This window comes from Papio anubis, chromosome 2 (assembly GCF_008728515.1).
Source record: "Papio anubis isolate 15944 chromosome 2, Panubis1.0, whole genome shotgun sequence".
Lineage (NCBI taxonomy): Eukaryota > Metazoa > Chordata > Mammalia > Primates > Cercopithecidae > Papio > Papio anubis.
In genome coordinates this window covers 191297895-191321435 of record NC_044977.1, presented here as the reverse complement: position 1 = coordinate 191321435, position 23541 = coordinate 191297895, and the positions used below count along the sequence as shown (strand labels likewise).

The following is a 23541-nucleotide window of genomic DNA, read 5'->3' as shown; positions in this document are numbered from 1 at the left end:
CGGGAGGCTGATGATGGAGGATCACTTGAGCCTGGGAGGTTGAGGGTGCAGTGAGTTATGATCACACCACTGCACTCCAGCACAAATTAGATGATACCATTCCTCTGTTTAGATTTTTCAAATGGCTTCCTACTGCTTTAAAATAGAAATTATTTCTAATCTTGCTCAGTAACTAGGAGAGGGGAAAGCAGAAGGAAAATGTATGGATCGATCCCGAGCTGTGGGTATGAAACTGCCCTGAGGTGGAGGGTGAGACAGGGTGGATACCAACAGCCTGGGAGAAAAAAGGAATACTGGGGTGGCGGTGGGAGTGGGAATATGAGCATGAAGTGAATATACGGGAATGAGACAACTAGAGACATCTGTGCTGAGCTTGTGCATGGGATGTTCTGGGTGAGACACTGGTACAAGGTGGGAACATTTAAGGACTTTCTGAAGTGACATATTTTGAGATAAACTTTCTCCCCTTTCTATGAATAGCACTATCTATTACCCAGTCACCCAGATCTGCAACCTGGAGTCATCTGACGAGTTGTCTTTACTTTTTCCTCCTCCTCACATTTGGTTGGCCATCAGATTCTTTCAATGAGAGAGGGACTGAGAAGTCTGGGGAGAAGAAATTTGGAAGACTTTTAAGGTTTGATACTTTATATTCTTTTGGAGTGCAGACTGGGCCTAGTAAGGAGCTTTTACTGTGTGTTGAATAGAGAGGTTTGTATTTCAGCCAAGAAAGCTTCCCGAGGGGGTGGCATAAGAGCAGTGTTTTACAGAGAACATGAAAGGAAGATTGCTACACGGGCAGACAGAGTTACAACTGCAAAGGCAGAATTCTTAAGGGGAGGGAGGGCAGTTAGCAGTTAGGATCTGGCGTCATGCAGCCTGTGCGTGGCCTGAGTCACCTGGCAATTTATTTTCATATCTTGGGACCTTGGTTTCCATTATTATACTAAAAATACAAAAACTAGCCAGATGTGGTGGCACATGCCTATAATCCCAGCTACTCAGGAGGCTGAGACAGGGGAATCACTTGAACCTGGGAGGAGGAGGTTGCAGTGGGCCGAGATTGTGCCACTGCACTCCAGCCTGGGCAGTAGAGCAAAACTTTGTCTCACAAAAAAAAAAAAAAAAAAAAAAAAAAATGAGGATAATAATATTGTATTTCTTTTATTCTAAGACCCACTGCTCCCACCCCATCCCACTTTAATGTTTCTTTATTTAGGACTTATCTTACAAATGACACCCCAAAATGCTTGCTTTACCACAGGGCAAGGAAGAAAAATTGTGACAGTGTTATCACTAACTGGGTTTATGCAAATTTAGCCATCCACAGAAAGATGTTCACTTGATAATTAGCTTAGTTATTTGCCTTTGTGGTGCCATGCAGTTGAATTTTAATTTGAACCCCAAAGTGTCACTTTAGGTATCTTCTAAAAGGCTACACTGTGGTGGAGTATTAAAATAATAAGTTATTGTATATGCAGATTAGCTGTCACACATCAGGAATGCAACCAAATGTAGTAGAGATTGCCAACGCTCTTGGTAAATCTGACATTGAAGTTACAATGTTGGGGAAGCTAGGCCTGACCACTAATGTGCTTGAGGACCCTGAATATTTAACAGTCAATAGTCTGTTTTTAGCTAACAAGAAAAGCTGTATAGATTCCAGGGATATACAATTAAAAAAAGAAATCAAGTATATAAGCAAAGAATAAATGTATATAATGCTTCTATATTCTTTGAAATGCCTCAAAATTATACTGTTAATTTTTCTTTGTTCTTCCTTCCTTTCTTTTTTTTCGTTCTTTTTTTTTGTTTGTTTGACACAGTGTTTTGCTTTGTCTACCCAGGCTGGAGTGCAGTGGCACAATCATGGCTCACTGTGGTCTTGACTTCCTAGGCTTAAGTGACCCTCCCACCTCAGCCTCCTGAGTAACTGGGACTATAACTGGGACTATAGGCATGTGCCTGGCTAATTTTTGTATTTTTTGTAGAGTTGTAGAGACAGGATTTCACCATGTTGCCCAGGCTGGTCTGGAACTCCTGGAGCAAGGGATCTGCTCACCTCGGCCTTCCAAAGTGCTGGGATTACAGGTGTGAGCCACCATGCCCTGTCTATACTGTTAATTTCTAAAGATGCTAAAGAGATCAAGCTATCTCTTGATGGGTTATAAAAAACAGTATGTCATCATGCCATACTTAGCCAGATGGTCAGAAAGTTATATTAAGACTTTAGAAGGCTAGATGCGTGGCTCACACCTGTAATCCCAGCATTTTGGGAGGCTGAGACAGGAGGATCACTTGAGGCCACGAGTTTGAGACCAGCCTGGGGAACGGAACGAAATTATTTCTGAGACAAACAAAAACCTCAGACAGTGAAAGTGAGAGAGCTTAGACTTAAGCCCTTTGATTATAGTACTGAAGAGGCAAATGGTACAATTACAATAGCCAACATTTACTGAATGATTGATATGTGGCACTGTGTTAACTGTACAGCTTTATCACATCTGTGGTGTTATGTTCATTTTAAAGTGAGAAAGCTGGGACCTAAATCCAGGAGGTTTGCCTCCAGAGTCTCACTCAGAGCCACTATGCTGTTAGAACACCCTACGTATGCATTTTTATAGATACGCCCATGCTTTTTAGGTTGCCTTAAAAATTATTCATTACATATAAGACATCCTTGTACTTTTTACAATCAATGGCATCTTAAAATCAAGGAGTATGGTAAATACCTGCCGTAGGATCAGATGATAAGTATCTTAAAGTGCTTCTAGAAAAAGTGGATTAGAGGGGCAGGTGTTACAAGGTGAGTATGCTGAGCCTGGTCTTCAGAACCCCACCATTGCAGAACAGGTGAAAACCACCGGGAGTCGTGTCAGTCAGCCGGAGTGCTTTCTGCAGTTTGGAGAGGAGTTCCTCCACACGAAGCACCCTACCTCCCATACCCGCCTAAATCTATGTCCAACCCAAACGGCAGCTCCTTCAGGAAGTGGTCTGTGGCTATATGAGAAGATGCACATGGGAGCAATTTTCAAATTATGAAGGGATGGAACCAATACGTGAAAGATGGATTTTATCACTAAAGTTATCCTCGCTCCTCTCCTGGCCTCAGTTTCTCTAAACTGAAAAGAAGAGGTGGCTTAGCCTATCTCTTCCTTTTATAATTTCTGCCTCTAACCTCTTCAGATTTCTGCCAATCTGCTTTGAAAAGCAAATGTCCTTCCTCAGACCTGCAGGAGGCGGCTCCTCCGGGCTGGCAGCTCAGCAGGGCGGGGCTCGGGGAGCAGGAGAAGAGGCGGGGGCTCGAAGGGAAGCGCGGCTGCAGCCACGTGACTTCCTTCCCAAGGAGCCTCAGCTGCCGGCCTCCCAGCAACCGGTGCGTCCCGCCTAGCGACGCCTGCGCATCCCGGTTGGCCCTCGGGGGCGGTTGTGGCAAGGCGGTGCCCACGGTCGCGCTGCTCATTGGTTCGCGCTGCCGTCGATCAGACCCGTTGCCCGGGCGCCCGCAGGCGGTGCTGTCGGATGCCCCGCCCCTTGGCCGCCAGGTTCGTGGCTGGCTGGCCGCGGCTGTCACTCCCCGGCCGTTTCCCTGCGGCCAGCGCTCTACTTGGGGCGGGAGGAAGAGGGGCCGGACTGGGGCCTGACGAGCCGTCGCCGTCTTCGCGGCTGCTATGACCAGCGGGCTAGGCGCCCTCCGCAGCTCCGCGCAACGCTAGTCGCGGCCGTGCGCCCGCCGTAGCCGTCTGCGTCCCCAGCGCGGCCGCTCCCGCGGCCCCCTCGGCTCTGCCAGCGCCGCCTGCGAGGCGAGGCTAGGCGAGGCGGAGGCAGGATGAAGATGACGGTGGATTTCGAGGAGTGTCTGAAGGACTCGCCCCGCTTCAGGTAACCGGCACGGCCGCCCGGCGTCACCGCGGAGCTGCCTTCCCGGCGCTGGGGGCGTGAAAGCCGGGCCCGCGCACCGGGAGGAGGCCCAGCCGTCCGCGCTTTCCGACGGGGCGAGCGGCCGTTGCCGCCGCTTCCAGCCTGCGAGGGCACTGCAGTCCCCACCGAGCCTTCCCGAGGGGCGAGGAAGTGGCGGGGACGGGGACGTCGCCTCCTCATTTCTTTCCTCGCCCTCTGCCGGGCCGGAGCGCCCCGAAGGCCGGCGCACCCTCTCCCGCTGGGGCAAATGGGGTGCAGCCGCGCTCCCGAAGTCTCGTCCCCTTCTCGGGCGCTCGCTCTCGCCCCCTTCCTCCTCTGGCTGCTCTTCCTTCCCCCTTCCTTCCGCCCCTTCTTGGTTTCCACCCCCTCCCCACCCCCTCTTTGAGGGAGCTTTCAGGGCATCCTCTTGCAGTTCACTTAGTTCCTCTTTGCGCTTTTCTGCCCCACTTCCCCGGGGAGGAGGGAGTAGGGGGCGGACTGGGACGCCGGCTTCTGCTTCGCGGTGCCCCCGGCCAGAGCGACTCTCCGGAGGGCGCCGGCGGTGGGTGCGTGGGGGAATCGCGGGGGGAAGCGCTGTGACCAACCGCGGTCCATGGACCCTAGTTGGTGACTACCTGCTTTTCTTTCCACTTAAGCTCGTTGAAGGGGGCGCAGCTGTCGAGGGGTACTGGGCTGAGGGCGGAGGACTAGGAGAAAAGTGCATTTCTGTTTTGAGAACGGAAGTAGGAGGGCCGTGAAGATTGCCTGTGTGTTCCTCTTCCAGCAGCCTCTGCCTTGGAGGGCCCGAATCACAGTCGGATGCTCCCAGTGGATCTGTCACAGAGCTGACAGGGGGGCACTACGACTCACATGGGCTGCCCTTCTTTCCATGTGAGTGGCCGTCCAGGACACAGGTTCTTTCTGTTTTGAGTATGGTAGGAAACTCTCAGTTGTTTTGGACAATGGAGTTTTTCTAGGTTGCATTTTACAGGACTGGCCATAGTCCTTACACATATAAGGCCTTAGGACTTCCGTTAGATAGTGACATTTCTTGAAAGCTTCCTCTGAACATTGGCGTGTGTGTGCCCGCTGATGTCTGGGCCAAACCTGGATTGTAAATTGCATCTTCTGCCTGGGAACTAACTGTTCTCATCCTTAACACTGTTAATTGAATTTCTTATTCTCCTTTCAGTGAAAAGCAACGAAAAGAATTGTAAAACTAAGGCACTGCTACTTAGAGAAGATTTAAGAACGCTTTTTGCCTTTGCCCTTTGATGATTTTGGGGTGTTAATTTTATTGGAGCTTAGGGCTGTTGCTTATTTAACAAAACCCACTTCCTTTGATAGCTGTTGTTGCGATTCGTTTTTGAAACTTTGATGTTCTGCGTAATTGAAGGACTCAAGAGACACAAATAGATTGCCTAGGACAGGCGTGCAGGTTGATTTCCAGAACAGTGTGGCAAGTGGAGTAATTTTTAAAGTGCACCTTAGAAAGCTTTTTGTGAAATTTTGTTACTATGACTCAGCTATTTATTTTTAAGTGAAATAATCACAGCATTTTTCTCTTAGAAGGTGTAGCTCTGAGCTCCCATTGTTTCACATTAATTTTTTTTTTTTAAGTTGAGAGAAGTGATTTGGAAATACTTCTAGCTACTGGGGTTGGTCACAAACCATGTGATGTCTTTGTTTTTGAAATAAAGGAATCATTGAATATAAAATGAGAGGGCAAGATACTGATTAAAGTTGTAGGGAATATTATAGTGAACTTTTATTAAGCTCGATTGTAACATAAATTCTATGTTAATTAAAATATTAGAGGTTTTCAAGAGTTGTTTCCCATATTCCAATTATTGTTAGCTGCAAATTGGGAAGAGATATCAAAATTTCAGTAAATTCGACATCTTATATACATTTTGGGAACAAATTAGATTTGCAGTAGAGGGAAGACTGCCAAGAAATAGAAGTTTCATTATTCATATTCTTAATTTTTTATGTTTTTTCCATAATCCTGTTACTATGAGGATTTGTGTAGCATTTGAAAAGAATATTTCAGAAGTCTTCATTCACATGTTGTATGTATAAGAAGAGCTTTACTTTTGAGAGTATTGTGTCTGTTGAGTGATAGTGAAACTTGTATCAAAATAAAGAAACTTGTGAGGCCTGGGCTTGTTTTTTGATAGTAAGGCAGCTGCACTTGTCTCCTGATCTATTGTGCTGTCTTTAAACTAATACCTATTTTTATTCATAAATGAATCTTATGGCTTTTAAGTCTAGTGTGTGCACATAACTGCCTTGGTGCTGTAGAATTAATGCAAAAGGCGCATCTTGCTGATGAAAATTTCACCACTGTTGGAGCTTTAAACATTCATTTTCCTGTTAAATCAATGAGGAGAATACAAGGGGACTGGTTGAAACAGGGAGAAGGATGTTGCAGTTGCAACATTGTCTTTTGTAATTTGAATAGTCAATGGTTACTTTTACATCCCAGTGAATATTTTTTTGTTTTGGATTGGAGGGTACATTTCGTTGTGTAATTTTGGGTTCCCTTTTTGGTTTTTTAAATACCAGTTTAAAATCAGCTTAAAGGTCAAAATCTTGTTCATCTAAAATCTAAAAACCTTGTTCATCTAAAAATCTACAGGAATGTAAAGTGCGTAAGTATACTTTTTTTTTGAGTGGAAATTTTGCATTTTGGCCAAAATATGTTGAAGTTTGAATTTGTTTGGGCCCTACATTGTATGTAGTTGCATGTAGTAGGTCTTTAAAACTTTACAAAACCTCTATAAAAATACTGCATTTCTTTTATTTAAACATACTCTTGGACTGAACACTGTGGCTCACATCTGTAATTCCAGCACTTTGGGAGGCCGAGGCCGGCCGATCACTTAAGGTCAGGAGTTTGACACCAGCCTGGCCAACATGGTAAAACCCCATCTCTACTGAAAATACAAATATTAGCCGGGTACAAGTGTGCACCTGTAATCCCAGCTACTTGGGAGAATGAGGCATGAGAACTGCTTGAACCCGGGAGGCAGAGGCTTCAGTGAGCTGAGGTCGCGCCACTGCACTCCAGCCTGGGCAAGAGAACGAGACTCTCTCAAAACAAACAAACAAAAACCCAAAACGTGTTCTGTTTTATTTAGGAAGTGAATATCTGTTTGAAATAAAACGTAAAATAAATAAATTGAATAAATAAAAATCTTTCTGAATTATGTGAGATTTTTGTCCTGAGCAATGTTCAAGTATAAAAACATTATGGCCGGTACAGTGGTTCATGCCTGTAATCGCAGCAGTTTGGGAGGCTGAGACAAGAGGATCGCTTGAGGCCAGGAGTTTGAGACCAACCTGGGCAACAAAGTGAGACCCCGTCTCTACAAAAATAAAACAATTAGTTGGACGTGGTGGTGTGCACCTGTGATTCCAGCTACATGGGAAGGTGAGGCAGAAGAATTTGTTGAGGCAGGAGGTCAAGGCTGCAGTGAGCTATGTTCACACCTCTGCACTCCAGCCTGGGTGACAGAGCTGGACTCTCTCTCTCTCTCTCAAAAAAAAAAAAAAAAAAAAAGAAAAGAAAAAAAAATTGGCCTTAGCCTTAGTGTGCTTTAGTTTTTATCTGATAATTTATTTTTATCGTTTAACAATGTCTATCATATACCATCCTGAAGGTTTTTCATTTCTAGATTCTATTTCAGATATGATTCTTGTTCAGTAACTTAGAATAACTTTTTTTTTTTTTTTTTTTTAAAAAGGTGTTTGTGGGTGAATTTTGTTTGACAGAGTGAGTCTTACTTTGTTATCCAGGCTGGTCTCCAACTCCTGGACTCAGGTTCCCCTGCCTCAGCCTCCTGAGTAGCTGGGATTACAGGTATGAGTCACCATGCCCAGCCAGGTGAAAGGTTTTAATGGGTGAAAGACATTGGAATAAAATGTGACTACTAAATACACCTCAGTTATGTGTTGCTATTAAGTCTGGATTGGTGCCAATCCTGTCTCCTTCCTTTGCCTTCCATCTTTAGAATAAACTTTTAGCAACTGGCAGTTAATACAGTGGGCAAGGGCTAGGGGGAAATGTGTGTGTGTGTTTTTTAATCTCAGAAGCAATAGAATGGAATTATAAAGTAATTTTATTGTGAACCAAAATACAGAAATCCTGACTGCGTGTGGTGGCTCACACCTGTAATCCTAGCACTTTGGGAGGCTGAGGTGGGTGGATCACTTGAGGTCAGGAGTTCGAAACCAGCCTGGCCAACATAGTGAAAAACCATCTCTACTAAAAAATACCAAAAAATTAGCGGAGTGTAGTGGCGGGCACCTGTAATCCCAGCTACTCGGGAGGCTGAGGCAGGAGAATTGCTTGAACCTGGGAGGCGAAGGTTGCATTGAGCCGAGATGGCGTCACTGTACTCCAGCCTGGGGGACAGAGTGAGTCTCCGTCTCAAAAAAAAAAAGTCTTGTAGGTGGGGTGCAATGGCTTACATTTGTAATCCTAGCACTTTGGGAGGCCAAGGTGGAAGGCTCACTTGAGCCCAGGAGTTTGAGACCAGCCTGGGCAACATAGAGACCTTGTCTCTAATTTTAATTTTTTTAAAAAAGCTTGTAAAGTAGGACTTATCCTCATTTTAAAAATGTGTGTGTGTGTGTTTTGTTTTGTTTTTTTTGAGACGAGTCTCACACTGTCGCCCAGGCTGGAGTGCAGTGGTGTGATCTCTGCTCACTGCAACCTCCACCTGCCGGGTTCAGGCGATTCTCCTGCCTCAGCCTCCCAAGTAGCTGGGATTACAGGTGCCCGCCACCACGCCTGGCTAATTTTTTACTAGAGATGGGGTTTCACCATGTTGGCCAGGCTGGTCTTGAACTCCTGACCTTGTGATCCGCCAGCCTTGGCCTCCCATAGTGCTGGGATTACAGGCGTGAATCACCTCGACCAGCCTAAAAAATGTTTTAAAAAATCCGCAACTGGACATTTTGATAGATGAGTTGACTTTTTACTTCTTTTGCTAGTAATTGACTTTCTTAATGGTGGACTTTCACATGGTGGACCTGGAAGGGAATTCACTCGTTTACTTCATATGTTAAGCCAAAGGCTTCAATTTCATTTGTTAGGCTGGGTGCGGTAGCTTATGCCTATAATCTCAACAGTTTGGGAGGCTGAGGAGGGAGGATCACTGAAGGCCAGGAGTTTGAAGTCAACCTAGGCAACAGAGTGAGACCCTGTCTTTACAAAAATTAGAACAACAACAAAAAGTAGCCAAATGTGGTGAATGTGGTGGCCCACACCTGTAGTCCCAGCTACCCAGGAGGTTGAGGCAGTAGGATTGCGACGCCCTGGAGTTTGAGGTTACAGTGAGCTATGATCATGCCACTGTACTCCACTCTGGAAAACAGAGCAAGACCCTGTCTCTTTAAAAAAAATTATTTAAGAAATTGTGTCAGTTAAATTTGCATTGTTTATGGTATCTTTTATCATATAGAAATTTAAAAGCTGGCTTTTGTTTATTGCCTAGAAAAGTCTTCCCTACCCCATTATAGTTTTTTGTCATTTTATAGTGATTTTAAGTTTCATATAATGCAGCTGAGTCTTAGTTTTGATTGTAGAAGATAATCTGTTTTCTTCCTAGTGAAAACCACTTGTTCTAACACCTTTGAAAAAATTCATTCTTCATTAATTTAAAATGAATTGCACACCCCTTTTGTGATGTGTGGGAGAACAAATTTCCCCTTGTTACATGTTTTACAAATTTAGTCTTTACAGTACTTTTTTCTTCAATTTCAGAAGAGGGTATGTCTTTCTATGTATTTTGGCCTTACTTATTTAAAACTTTTATTATGTAAAATTTCAGGGATGATTCAACTATATGGTATTTAGGAAGAGACATACTTTAGATTTAAAGACATAAATAGTTTGAAAGTAGAAGACAAACCATGCAAACAGTGCCCAGAAGAGAGGTGGAGTGGCTGTGCTAATAGCAGAGAAAATAGACTTTAAGACAAAAATTACTACAGACAAGTATAGTAAGAGGGCTGGGCGTGGTGGCTCACTTCTGTAATCCCAGCACTTTGGGAGGCTGAGGTGGGCAGATGGCTTGAGCTCAGGAGTTCGAGACCAGCCTGGGCAACATGATGAAACCCTGTCTCTACCCAAAATACAAAAAAAGTTAGGTGTGCGTGGTGGCACATGTCTGTGGTCCCAGCTACTCAGGAGGCTGAGGTGGGAGGATCACTTGAGCCTGGGAGAGGTGGAGGTTGCAGTGAACTGAGATCGTGCCACTGCACTCCAGCCTGGGTGACAGTGAGACTGTGTCTCCAAAAAAAAAAAAAGAAAACAGTGTATGTGTCAGTGTGTGTGTGTGTGTATAAATAAAAGGGTCAATCCATAACAAAGACATAATGACTATAAATATATATTCGCTTAGTTGAGCTCCAAAATACACGAAACAAAAACTGACAGCATTGCAGGCAGAAATAGACAATTCAGCAATCATAGTTTGAGATATAAATACTTCCAATAATGAGTGGAACAACTAGGCAGATGATTAATAAGGAAATAGAAAATGTGAACAGCACTATAAACCAAGAAGACTTAATAGTTATCTATAGGACACTTCATACAGCAGCAGCAGAATTCACATTCTTTTTGAGTTTACATGAAGTTTCCTTCAGCATAGACTATGATGTTAGGCCATTAAACAAGCCTCAATAAATTTTAAAGTATTGAAATCATACAAAATGTTTTCTGACCACAAGGGGATAAAATTTGAAATCAATAGCAAGGAAATCTGAAAAATTCACAAATATGTAGAAATTAGCAATACACTTCTAAGTAAACAGTGGATCAAATAAGTCACGAGCAAAATGAAGAAATGCTTTCAGATGAATGAAAACAAAAATAGAACGTGCCAAACTTATGGGGTACAGCTCAAGCACTGCTTACAGAGAAATTTATACCTCCAAACGCCAATATTAAAAAAATGAAAAAAAGAGGCTGGGTGCGATGGCTCATGGCTGTAATCCCAGCACTTTAGGAGGCCGAGGCAGGCGGATCACGAGGTCAGGAGATCGAGACCAGCCTGACCAACATGGTGAAACCCCATCTCTACTACAAATACAAAAATTATCGGCATGGTGGTGCACACCTCTATTCCCAGCTACTCGGGAGGTTGAGGCGGGAGAATCACTTGAACCGGGGAGGCAGAGGTTGCAGTAAGCAAAGAGTGCGCCACCCACTTCAGCCTGGGCAACAGAGTGAGACTCTGTCTAAAAAAAAAAAAAAAAGAGAGATCTCAAAATAGTAACCTAATCTTTACCCCAACAAACTAGAAAAAGAAGAGTAAGCAAATCTCAAAGCAGCAAAAGGGAAGAAACTAAAAAAGGTAGAGCAGAAATAAGAGAAAACAGAGAAGAGAAAAATCGAGAAAAATAATTGAAACCAAAAGTTGGTTCTTTGAAAAGCCTAGCAAAATTGACAAATCCTTAGAGTGACCAAGACAAAAAGAGCAGTGATTCAGATTACTACATTCAGCAGTGAAAGAGGGCACTTCTCTACTCATTTGAAGAAATAAAAAGGATTATGAGGAAATACTACAGATAATTGTATGACAGTAACTTAGCAGAAATGAATATATTTCAAGAAAGACACAAACTGCTGAAACCGACTCAAGAAATAGAAGGTCTGAACAGAACTATAAAAAATAGAGATTGAATTGATATTCAGAAAGTTTCCCAAAAAGAGAAGTCCAAGCCAAGATGACTTCACTGGTGAGTTCTACCAAGTGTTTAAAGATGCACTAATGACATTCCTTCACACTCCTTTAAGAAATAGAAGAGGAGACATCACTTTCCAAGGCATCCACATTCCTCATCATTAGTGCATTGTTACCCCGCTACCAAAGCCAGGTGATATATCACAAAAAACCCTACCGACCAGCTGGGCACAGTGGCTTATGCCTGTATTCCCAGCACTTCGGGAGGCCGCGAGGATTGCCTGAGCCCAGGGGTTCAGTCTGGGCAACATAGTAGGGAGACCTTGTCTCTACCAAAATAATAATAACAATAATAAATAAATAAATAATAAAATTAGCTGAGTGTGATAGCATGTGCCCGTGATCCCAGCTACTTGAGAGGCTAAGATGGGAGGTTTGCTTGAGCCCAGAATGTCAAGGCTACAGTGAGCTATATTTGCACCACCGCACTACAGCCTGGGTGACAGAGCAAGATCCTGTCTCAAAAAAGAAAAAAACAAAACCAGGCCACGCGTGGCGGCTCATGCCTGTAATGCCAGTACTTTGGGAGGCCACGGTGGGAGGATTGCTTGCATCCAGGAGTTCGAGACCAGTCTGGGCAACATAGTGAGACCTTGTTTCTATAAAAAAATTAAAAATTAATTGTGTGTGATGGTGCATGCCTATAGTCCCAGCTCCTCAGGAGGCTGAGGACCACTTGAGCCTGGGTAGTTGAGGCTGTGGTGAGCTGTGATCGTGCCACTGCACTCAGCCTGTGTGACAGAGACCTCATCTCAAAACAAAAATGAAACAAATCCACCAAAAACAAAGCAAACAAACAAACCCTATAGACCAGTATTCCTTATGAATGCAGATATAAAAATCTTTGACAAAAGTACTAGCAAACTGAATATAGCACCATATAAAAAGGATTGTATACCATGACCAAGTCATATTTATCCCAGGCATGCAAAGTTGATTTAATATACAAAAATCAATTAATGCAATATACTATAATAATAGGGTAAAGATTTAAAACAACACAGTCATCTCAATAGATGCAGAAAAAGCATTTGACAAAATCCACTCTCATGATAAAACTATTCAAAAAACGAAGAATAGAAAATTTCCTAACTTGATCCTAATTTGATAACGGCCATCTTTAAAACACCCTCAGCTAACATCATATTTAGTGGTGAAAGACTAAAAAGCTTTCCCCTAACATAAGGAGCAAGAAGCCTGTCACCCCTTCTGTTCAACAATGTTGGAGAGGATAGAGCCAGAGCAGTTAGGCTGGAAAGACAAATTAAAGGCATCCATATAGGAAAAGAAATAGTAAAACTATATTTTTAGATAATATGTCTTATACAATCAGCCTTTGTATCTATGGGTTCCACTTTTGTGAGTCAGTCAATCATGGATTGAAAATATTTTGGGAAAAAACAATAAGAAATAACTATAACAATTAAAGTACAAATAAATAGTATAACAATTATTTACATATAACATTTACATTGCATTAGGTATTAGAAATAATCTAGAGACGATTTAAAGTATGTAAGACCATATATGAAGGTTATTTGCAAATACAATGCCATTTTATACACAGACTTGAGCATCTGTGGATTTTGGTGTTAGTGGGTAGTGCAGGGGGTGGGCAGGGGGAGTCCTGGAACCAATGTCCTTTGGATACCAAGGGATGAAGGTATATAGAAAATGCTGAGGAATCCACAAGGATCAGTTATAACTAGTAAGTTCATCTAGGATGTAGTGTATAAGGTCAATGTACAAAAACTATTTGTATTTCTGTATACTAGCAAAGAAAACCAATCTGTCTACAGTAGCATCAAAAAGAGGAAAGTACTTAGAAGACAGTACACTGAAAACACCAGCGAAAGACCTTAAAGACCTGAGTAAATGGAAATACATCCCATGTTCATGGATCAGAAGGCTGAATATTGTTAAGATGGCAATACTCCCCCAATTGATATTCAAACTAACCACAATCTATTAAAATTCCAACTGGTTTCTTTGAAGAAATTGTCAAGCTGATCCTAAAATTCATGTGGAAGTATAAGTAACCCAGAACAGCCAAAACAATCTTGAAAAAGAACAAAGTTGGAGGATTCAGTTTCCAATTTCAAAAGTTACTACAAAGTGATTGTAATGAAGACCGTGTGGTACTGGCATAAGGATAGACATACAGATCAGTGAAATAGAATTGAGAGTCTAGAAACAAATCCTTACATTTATGGTGAGCCAGTTTTAACAGAGGTACCCAGACAATTCAATGTGTGAAAGAACAGTCTTTTCAACAAATGGTGCAAAGACAACTGAATATCTACACATAAAAGTATGAAGCTGGAGCCCTATCTTATGCCATAGGCAAAAATTAACTCAAAATGGATCACAGGCCTACATGGAAGACCTAAAACTATAAAGCTCTTAGGAGAAAACTTAGAATTAAATCTTTGTGACCTTGAATTAGGCAGTGGTTTCTTAGATATGAAATCTGAAGTACAAGCAACCCAAGAAAAGATTGATAAATTGGATTTCATTAAATTAAAAACTTCCATGCTTAAAAGGACACAGTAAGAATGTTAAAAGTCATGCACAAAATGGGAGAAAATATTTGCAAATTATACCTGTTAAGGGATTTGTATTAGAGAATATAAAGCTCTGCAACTCGAAGGGCAAATAATCCAATTAAAGAATGGGCAAAGGATTTGAGTAAGTATTTCTTCAAAGAACATGCCCAGATGGTCAATAAGCACATGAAAATATGCTTAATATCATTAACCAGCAATGCATATAAATACAAATGAAACCATGATGAGATACCACTTCATACCCACTAGGATGGCTATACTGGAAAAGACAGATAATAACCAGTGTTGGGAAGAATGTGGAGCTGTTAGAAACCTTACACATTGCCAGTGGGAATGTAAAATGGTGAGCCACTTTGGAAGAGTTTGGTGGCTCCTAAGATAAGAAGTTAAACATAGAGGCCGGGCGCGGTGGCTCACGCCTGTAATCTCAGCACTTTGGGAGGCCGAGGCGGGTGGATCATGAGGTTAGGAGATCGAGACCATCCTGGCAAACAAACATAGTGAAACCCCATCTCTACAAAAAATAAAAAAAAAAAAAAAAAAAAAAAATTAGGCATGGTGACTCGCACCTGTAGTCCCAGCTACTTGGGAGTAGGCTGAGGCAGGAGAATGGCATGAACCCGGGAGGCAGAGCTTGCAGTGAGCCGAGATCGCGCCACTGCACTCCAGCCTGGGTGGCAGAGTGAGACTCCGTCTCGGGGGGAGGAAAAAAAAGGTTAAACATAGAGTTACCATATGAGTTCTAGCCAGCCATTCCACTTCCAGGTGTATACCCAAGAGAAATGAAGGTATATACCCACAAAACTTTGTACAGGAATGTTCATAGGAGCATTATTCACAGCCAAAAAGTGAAACAATCTGTGTCCGTACATGGATAAATAAAATGTGGAGTATACAAATGGAATGAAGGTATTCAGCTGTCAAATGGAATGAGGTATGGATGAACCTTGGAAACATTTTACTAAATGAAGTAAGCCAAACACAAAAGCCACATATTATATAATTTTATATGAAATGTCCAGAATAGGCAAATTCGTAGTGTCAAAATAGATTAGTGATTTCTAGGGGTTGGAGGGTGAGGGAAATGCAATTAGTGATTGCTAATGGATATGGGGTTTCTTTTGGGAGTGATGAAGATTTTCTGGAGTTAGATAGTGGTAATGGTTGTAGAACTACTAAATATACTAAAACCCACTAAAGTGTATTTTTAAATGGTGAATTTATGTTGTGAATTAAATCTCAATATAGCTGTTACTGAAAAAGGTTTGAAGCATAGAACATTTATAATCAAATGCATAGGTAGAATAGAAAATACATGTTGAGCCTCCATATTCCTTTCACCCTGACTTAACAGTTATCAATGCATGATGATCTTTAAACCCCACCCCCTTGTTTCCCCATATGTGCATGTGTGTGTGTGTGTGCGCGCATATATATATATATTTTTTATTTAAGTGAGACATGGTCACACTCTGTCACCCAGTCTGGAGTGCAGTGGTGCAATCTCGGCTCACTGCAAGCTCTGCCTCCCGGGTTCAAGTGATTCTCCTGCCTCAGCCTCCCGAGTAGCTGAGATTACAGGCACGCACCACCATGCCCAGCTAATTTTTGTATTTTTAGTACAGTCGAGGTTTCGCCATGTTGGCCAGGATGGTCTCGAACTTCTGACCTCAAGTGATCTGCCTACCTCGGTCTCCCAAAGTTCTGGGATTACAGGTGTGAGCCACTGCTCCTGGCCTCCCCATATGATTTTTGAAGCAAATCTCAGAGTATAGAATTCCATCAGTATGTATGTGTATGTCTCTGAAAATATATACACTTTAAAAAAATTATATAACTACACACCATTATCACATCAGAAAAAAGTGACAATAATTAATAGCATCAAACATCCATCAAATAAGCTTCATAGCTTATGTAGGATTTATTTTGTGTCCTTTATCATGTTAGAAGATTGTGTCCCTTCTTTATCAAGTAAATTCCCTCATTCCCTCCCCTATAATCTGTAGATAAGAAATCCCGGTAGATCATCTTGGCAGAAACAAATCATTAGAGAACATTTGGCAGTCATCCATGGACCGTTTTGGACCTATACTTTTCATACTTGTTCATCTTCCTTTCTAACCTGAATTTGTTGCTGTCCTGGTATTTTGCACTTAATTTTTTGATTATAGAAAATTTGAAATATATACAAATTAAACAGAATAATATTAGTGACCCGTCATTATCCAGTTTAAGCAAATACCAATGTTGTGTCATTCTTGTTTCATCTATGTTTCTATTATACTTACTCTCTCTTATGCCATAGGTAAAAGTTAACCCAAAATGGATCATAGTTCTAAATGGAAGACCTAAAACTATAAAGCTCTTAGGAGAAAACATAAGATTAAATCTTTGTAACCTTGAATTAGGCAATGGTTTCTTAGATATGAAACCTAAAGTACAAGCACCCAAAGAAAAGAAATTAAAAAGTATTAATTTGTATTCAGAGTTTTTTTCATGATAAAAACTTGCATACATTGAAATGCACAATTGTACACTACCCATCACCGGCACCTCTGTCACAATACAGCCTGTTTTCCAACTTCCCGGAATGCTTCCCCCACCACCCAAAGACAACCACTGTTCTGCTTTTTTTAAACTTTAGATTCATTTTGCCTGTTGTTAAACATTATAAATAGATTCTTACCGTTTATATGTCAATTATTATTCTCAGCAGTTTGGTACTTTTGCTTAGCATTTTGACTATGAGATTCATCCATGTTTTTCTGTGTGTCACTAGTTCATTTTTTTTTTGAGACGGAGCGTTGCTCTTTCACCCAGGCTGGAGTGCAGTGGTGCGATCTCGGCTCACTGCCTACTGGGTTCAAGCTATTCTCTTGCCTCAGCCTTCTGGATAGCTGGGATTACAGGCATACCCCACCACACCCAACTAATTTTTGTATTTTTAGTGGAGATGGGGTTTTATCATGTTGGCCAGGCTGGTCTTGAGCTCCTGACCTCAAGTGATTCACCCACCTCAGCCTCCCAAAGTGCTGGGATTACAGTCGTGAGCCACTGCACCTGGCCAGTGTCACTAGTTCTTTCTTACTGCTATGTAGTATTTCTTTGTGAATGTACCATAATGTATTCATTCTCCTGATGATGGATAAATTGCTTCCATTGTTTGACCATTGTAAATAAAGTTGTTACGAACATTCTTATACAACTTTTCTTATGGCAGGTTTTCATTTCTCTTAAGATAAATACCTAGGAGTTGAATTGCTGTGTCAAGGGATAAATGTGTTTATAAGAAATTGCAAAGCATTATTCCAAAGTGATTATACTGTTTATAAATCTGCCAACAATGTTTGAGGGTTCCTGTTCCTCCACATTCTTGCTAGCATTTGGTAATATCACTTTTAGATATTACCCATTGTGTGAGTGTATAATGTATTCTTGTGTGTGTGTGTGTGTTTAATTGCAGTTGTATGTTACTTAATGACCAGAATACCTTCTGAGAAATGCATCATGATTTTGTCGTGTAAACATCATAGGGTATATTTATACAACTTAGATGATATAGCCTACTACACATCTAGGGTATATGGTATAGCCTCTGGGTTCTAGGATACAAACCTGTATGGCATGTTATTGTACTGAATAGTGTAGGCAATTTTAGCACAGTGGTATTTGTGTATCTAAACATACCTAAACATAGAAAAAGTACAGTAAAAATATATAATTCCATGGGACCACTGTTGTATTTGTTGTCTGTTGTTGATTGGAATATAATTATGACTGTGTGTGTGTATACATACACACACACACGTATATACACACACACGTATATATGTGTATATATACACACGTATATATACCTATATGACTATATAGGTATATATAATTATGACTATATACATATATGTATACATGTATGTATATATATACAGTCATATTCCAGTCAACAACAGATTGCATCATATATTCTGTTAAGTTGTTATGATGTAATACTACTTAGTCCTGTTTTGAACATGTTGATACCCTGCTTTTCTGGATTATTGGTAATTTAATAATTTTCTATTACTTTTCTGGAGTTTAGACTAATCTTTTAGACATGTGTGTATATATATATATATGCATCTCTGTGTGTATATATACATACAGATGCACATAAAATTGAATGCATTGTTTTTTCTTTTTTTTGAGATGGGGTCTCACTCTGTCACCCAAGTTGGAGTGTAATGGTGTTACCTTGTCTCACTGCAACCTCCACCTCCCAGGCTCAAGTGATCCTTCCACCTCATTCTCCTGAGTATCAGGGAACACAGGTGCACACCACTATGTCTGGCTAACTTTTTGTATTTTTGGGAGAGATGAGGTTTTGCCATGTTGCCCAGGCTGGTCTCGAACTCCTGAGCTCAGGCTATCCACCTACCTCAGCCTCTCAAAGTGCTAGGATTACAGGAGTGAGACACTGCGTCCGGCCTAGATATGTTTAGATAACACAAATACCATTGTGTTACAATTGCCTACAGTATTCAGTAAAGTAACATACTGTACAGGTTTGTATTCTAGGAACCATATAGGCTATACCTTGTACCCTAGGTGTGTAATAGGCTATACCGTCGAGGTGGCTTACAGTCTGTGATGCTTGCACAGTGAAGAAATCCCCTAACAGTGCACCTCCGAGAAGATATTGCCTTTGTTTTTTTTTTTTTTTTTTTTTTTTTTTTTTTGAGGCGGGGCCTCTTCTTCTGTCCCCCCTGGTTTGTTTGCCTTGGCCGGTTCTCCCCTCCCTGCAAGCTCCGCCTCCCAGGGTTACGCCATTCTCCTGCCTCAGCCTCCCGAGTAGCTGGGACTACAGGCGCCCGCCACCTCGCCCGGCTAGATTTTTGTATTTTTTAGTAGAGACGGGGTTTCACCGTGTTAGCCAGGATGGTCTTGATCTCCTGACCTCGTGATCCGCCCGTCTCGGCCTCCCAAAGTGCTGGGATTACAGGCTTGAGCCACCGCGCCCGGCCCTGCCTTTGTTAAATGATGGATGACTGTAGCTTTTTATTGCTGTTATAGCAAATTACCCCAAACTTAGTGACCTAAAACAACACAAAATGATCTTACAGTTCTGGAGATCACAGTTTTGATACAGATCTCACTGGGCTAAAATAAAAGGCCAGTTGGCAGGGCTGCATTCTTTTCTGGAAGGTCTGGGGAAGAATCCTTTATTTTAGTTTTTTATACCTTGCCTTCTCCAATTTCAAAGGGCTGCCCATATTCCTTGGCTCATGGCCCCTTTCCATCTCCAAAGCCCGCAGTGGTTGTGATACTCCCTCTTCTGTCCTCTTCTTTTACTGATAAGGACCCTGGTGATAATGTTGGACTGATGTTCCAGAATAATCTCCCAATCTCAAGGTCAGATGATAGCAACCTTAATTTCCTTTTGCCGTGTAACCTAACGTATTTGCAGGTTCTGAGGATTCGGATGTTGACATCCTTGCCGGGGGCGGGGGGGGGGGGGCGTTATTTTGTCTACCACAGTCCACCCCCTGGCTCCCCAAAATTTACCTCTATTCCACATGCAAAACATAAAACATATTCACCCCATCCCAATATCCTCAAAAGTCTCAACTCAACACTTATTTGTAATTTTGCCAAAGATCTAATCTGTGTTCATTAGTTTACATATGACCTTATAATCATAGTGAAAATTTTGGTGGCTTTGCTATTTTTAATTTAAGAGTATATTATAAAATTTTAATATTGTTAGGAAGGCTTTTCTTTTTTGGACTACTCAATGGCTGTAGTGAGAAAGGGGAAAAGAGTAGAACTAGCTAGGAAAGTTCTGTGGTTAAAGACTGCATCATATATTCTATGAAGTTGTTGTGACATAATACTGCTCTAGATTATTGATAATTTGATAACTAACAATTTATGTTACTTGCTTTTCTGAAGAGTTTAGACTAATCATCTTTTAGAATGACCCCCTTTCTGAATTTTTCAGATTGTTTCCTTGGGGCGGAGACAGTTTAAACTTTTTTGGCGCGAATACTCATTGGTGATGATGCATTGTGTCATCTCCACCTGGAAACCCATGATGGTTGCCTGTCTTCCTGTTGGGAATGCAAGGTTTGATCCCTGGAGTTATGGGTAGGAAAGGGTGGCTAGCAGGTGGTGGTGGTTGTGGGGAGTAGCTTGTAGATTAAAGGCTCAGGGAGAAAGGAGCTTGATCTTCAAGGAACAGAAGGAAGGCCAATGTAGTTGGAGCAGGGTGCGCAAAAGGAAGGGATAGTTAAGAATTAAGATCAGAGGTAGGCAAGGATGAGATCATGTTAGGCATTATAATTCATCTGTAGTAATGAGTTTGAATGTTGTGGTTAGTGCAATGGGAAGCAATTAGAAAGCTTTCAGCAGTGGTGGGAGATAAGGTTTATGTTTTGAAAATATTTTGACTACTGTTGGATAATGGATTGTATGGGGAAAGAGTGAATGGAGAGAGACTACATAGGAAGCCATTGTAGGAAACTAGTTATCAGGCTGGGCCATGTGAGAGACAACTTGGGAGATAGCTGAGAACATTTTTTGGTACAATCAAGAAGAGTTACTGTTGAATTTTTTATAGGGAATTAGAAGAATAAAAAAATAGCATTTTTGGCTTTAGCAACTGGGTGGATGGAGGTTCTGTTTATTGATAAAGAGGAAGGCAAGGGAAGAATAGGTTTTTTTTTGGAAAAAAAAATCAAGAGTTATATTTTTTACATGTTAAGTTTGAGATACCTAGTAGACACCGAGGTAGAGTTGTTAAGTAGGGCTGGCATTGCTGTGCAGCCTTGTGTAATTTACTTTAAAAACTGATGTGATTCCATCCTATATTCCCTTTTAGATGGTAAACTCTTTGGGACAGAGACCACCAGTATCTTTTTATTCCTTTGTTCTTGAGCACGATTTCTTGCAAACAGTAGATAGGCAGCAGGCTTTTACTGCCAATAAGTACTTTCTTAAAATAGTTATACATTCTCCATTTTCACATAACATACTATAATTTTTATTTTAGGAATTTTTCTGTTATTGTACAATTGATGAATTGCAAAACTGTAAGTAACTTATGACAGCTGCTAGGGCTTATTTAAATTTCCTTTTACAATGTAGTAATTAAGTCAGTCCAAAATCTTTATGTCTTGATGTGTAGTTGTCATAATTCTTGAGAAACTCTGACTAGTCTAAGCTACCAGGGTATTTTTATATGAGGACTCTAAGGAAATATTATATTTAATTTCATAAACATTTTGACAAACAACTATTCAGATAATACTTGTAGTTGTATAGCAAATTTAAAAAATGTGTTTGATATCCTGCTACCTTGATCAACTCTTAAAAACTTTTTTTTTACACAGGGTCTCACTCTATCACTCGGGCTAGAATGCAGTGGCACAATCATAGCTTACTGCAGCCTCGACCTCTTGGCTCAAACGATCCTCTCACCACAGCCTCTTGAATAGCTGGGACTGCAGGTGTGTGTTATTGTGCCTAGCTAATTTTTAAATTTTTTTGTAGAGACGAAATCTCACTATGTTGCCCAGGCTGGTCTTGAACTCCTGGGCTGACGCTATCCTCCCATCTTGGCCTCCCCAAGTGGGATTATAGGCGTGAACCACCGCACCTGGTCTTAAAATTTTTTTAGTTGACTATAAGTAGTCAAAACTAAAAATATAAGACAACTTGAAAAATATAAGACAGTCTTTTTCTATTGTCCCTGGACCACCTGAATCAGAATGAGATATTTGAAAAAAATGCAACTAAGGTTCCTTGAGTTATTATTTGTTTGTTTGTTTATTTATTTGAGGCAGAGGCTTACTCTGTCACCCAGGCTGGAGTGTAGTGGCACGATCTTCACTCACTACAACCTCCACCTCCTGGGCTCAAGCAATTCTCCCACCTTAGCCTCCCTAGTAGCTGGGACTGCAGGTGCCTGCCACCATGCCTGGCTAACTTTTTTTTTTTTTTTTTTTTTTTTTGGTAGTGACGGGGTTTCACCATGTTGCCCAGGCTGGTCTCGAAACCTGAGCTCAAGTGATCTGCCTGCCTTGGCCTCCCCAGAGTGCTGGGATTACAGGCATGAGCCACCATGCGCAACCTCCTTGAGTGATTTTAAAAGACGCTTTTGGGCAGTCCCCAGATCATTGGAATAAGTATGTTTTTCTAAGGTAATCTTTGAAAGCACAGATCCATTTGGAGATCTATAATCCTAAAAATCAATGTTTACTTTTAAATCATATTCTGGTTATCTATTGCTGTGTAACAAACCGACCTAATATTTAGTAACATTTATTTATTTATTTAGAGACAGAGTTTTGTTCTCTCGCCCAGGCTGGAGTGCAGAGGCTTGACCTCGGCTCTGTGTCCTCTACCTTCTGGGTTCACGCAGTCTACTGCCTTAGCCTCCTGAGTAGTTGGGACTACAGGCATGTGCCACCACGCCTGGCTAATTTTTATGTTCCCATGTTGGCCAGGCTGATCTTGAATTCCTGACCTCAAGTGATCCACCTGCCTTGGCCTCCCAAAGTGCTGGGAGTACAGGTGTGAGCCACTGTGCTCGGCCTGATAGAGCTTTTTTGAAGGACAAAGTAGTAAGGTATTTCAGAATTTAAAAAATACATATATTTTGATTTAGCATTTTTACATCTAGGAATATCTTTTTTTTTTTTTTTTGAGACGGAGTCTCGCTCTGTCACCCAGGCTGGAGTGCAGTGGCCGGATCTCAGCTCACTGCAAGCTCCGCCTCCCGGGTTCACGCCATTCTCCTGCCTCAGCCTCCCGAGTAGCTGGGACTACAGGCGCCTGCCACCTCGCCCGGCTAAGTTTTTTTTTTTTTGTATTTTTTAGTAGAGACGGGGTTTCACTGTGTTAGCCAGGATGGTCTCGATCTCCTGACCTCGTGATCCGCCCGTCTCGGCCTCCCAAAGTGCTGGGATTACAGGCTTGAGCCACCGCGCCCGGCCACATCTAGGAATATCTTTAAGGAATTACAGGATAAGCATGCAATGTTACATGAACAAGGATTTATTTCCTGGGTTGTTTATCAGAACATAGGAAAAGTGAAAAATAATGTATGTAGTATGTTGGCTACGTAAAATACTGTTTTTGTTTTTGTTTTTTGGTAGAGGTGAGGTTTTACCTTGTTGCACAGGCTGGTCTTGAACTCCTGAGCTCAAGCTGTTCACCCACTGTGGTCTCCCAAGGTGCTGGGATTACAGGTGTGAGGCATGGTGCTTCCTGGTCAATACTGTTACTAAAATATAATAATAGCTAGCATGTATAAAAAATATATACGAGGACTG

At 41.6% G+C, this 23541-nt stretch overlaps 1 protein-coding gene across 11 annotated transcripts in view; it reads left to right on the top strand.

Annotated features, from left to right (window-relative positions):
* The first annotated feature begins 3548 nt into the window (after nt 1-3548).
* Nucleotides 3549-23541, top strand: part of ACAP2 (ArfGAP with coiled-coil, ankyrin repeat and PH domains 2) — a 178034-nt gene continuing 158041 nt past the window's right edge. For 9 of the 11 annotated variants that reach the window (XR_002520649.2, XM_017956123.3, XM_017956118.3 and 6 more), the window contains exon 1: nt 3549-3882. Coding sequence is in view for 9 of the 11 variants with exons in the window: in XM_017956123.3 (XP_017811612.1) it covers nt 3830-3882 (53 nt within the window). In the remaining 2 variants the exon portion in view is untranslated. Of the gene's footprint in view, nt 3883-3913; nt 4792-23541 lie in introns of those variants that run through there. The other 2 variants (XM_017956119.3, XM_021935034.2) reach the window with 2 other exon arrangements.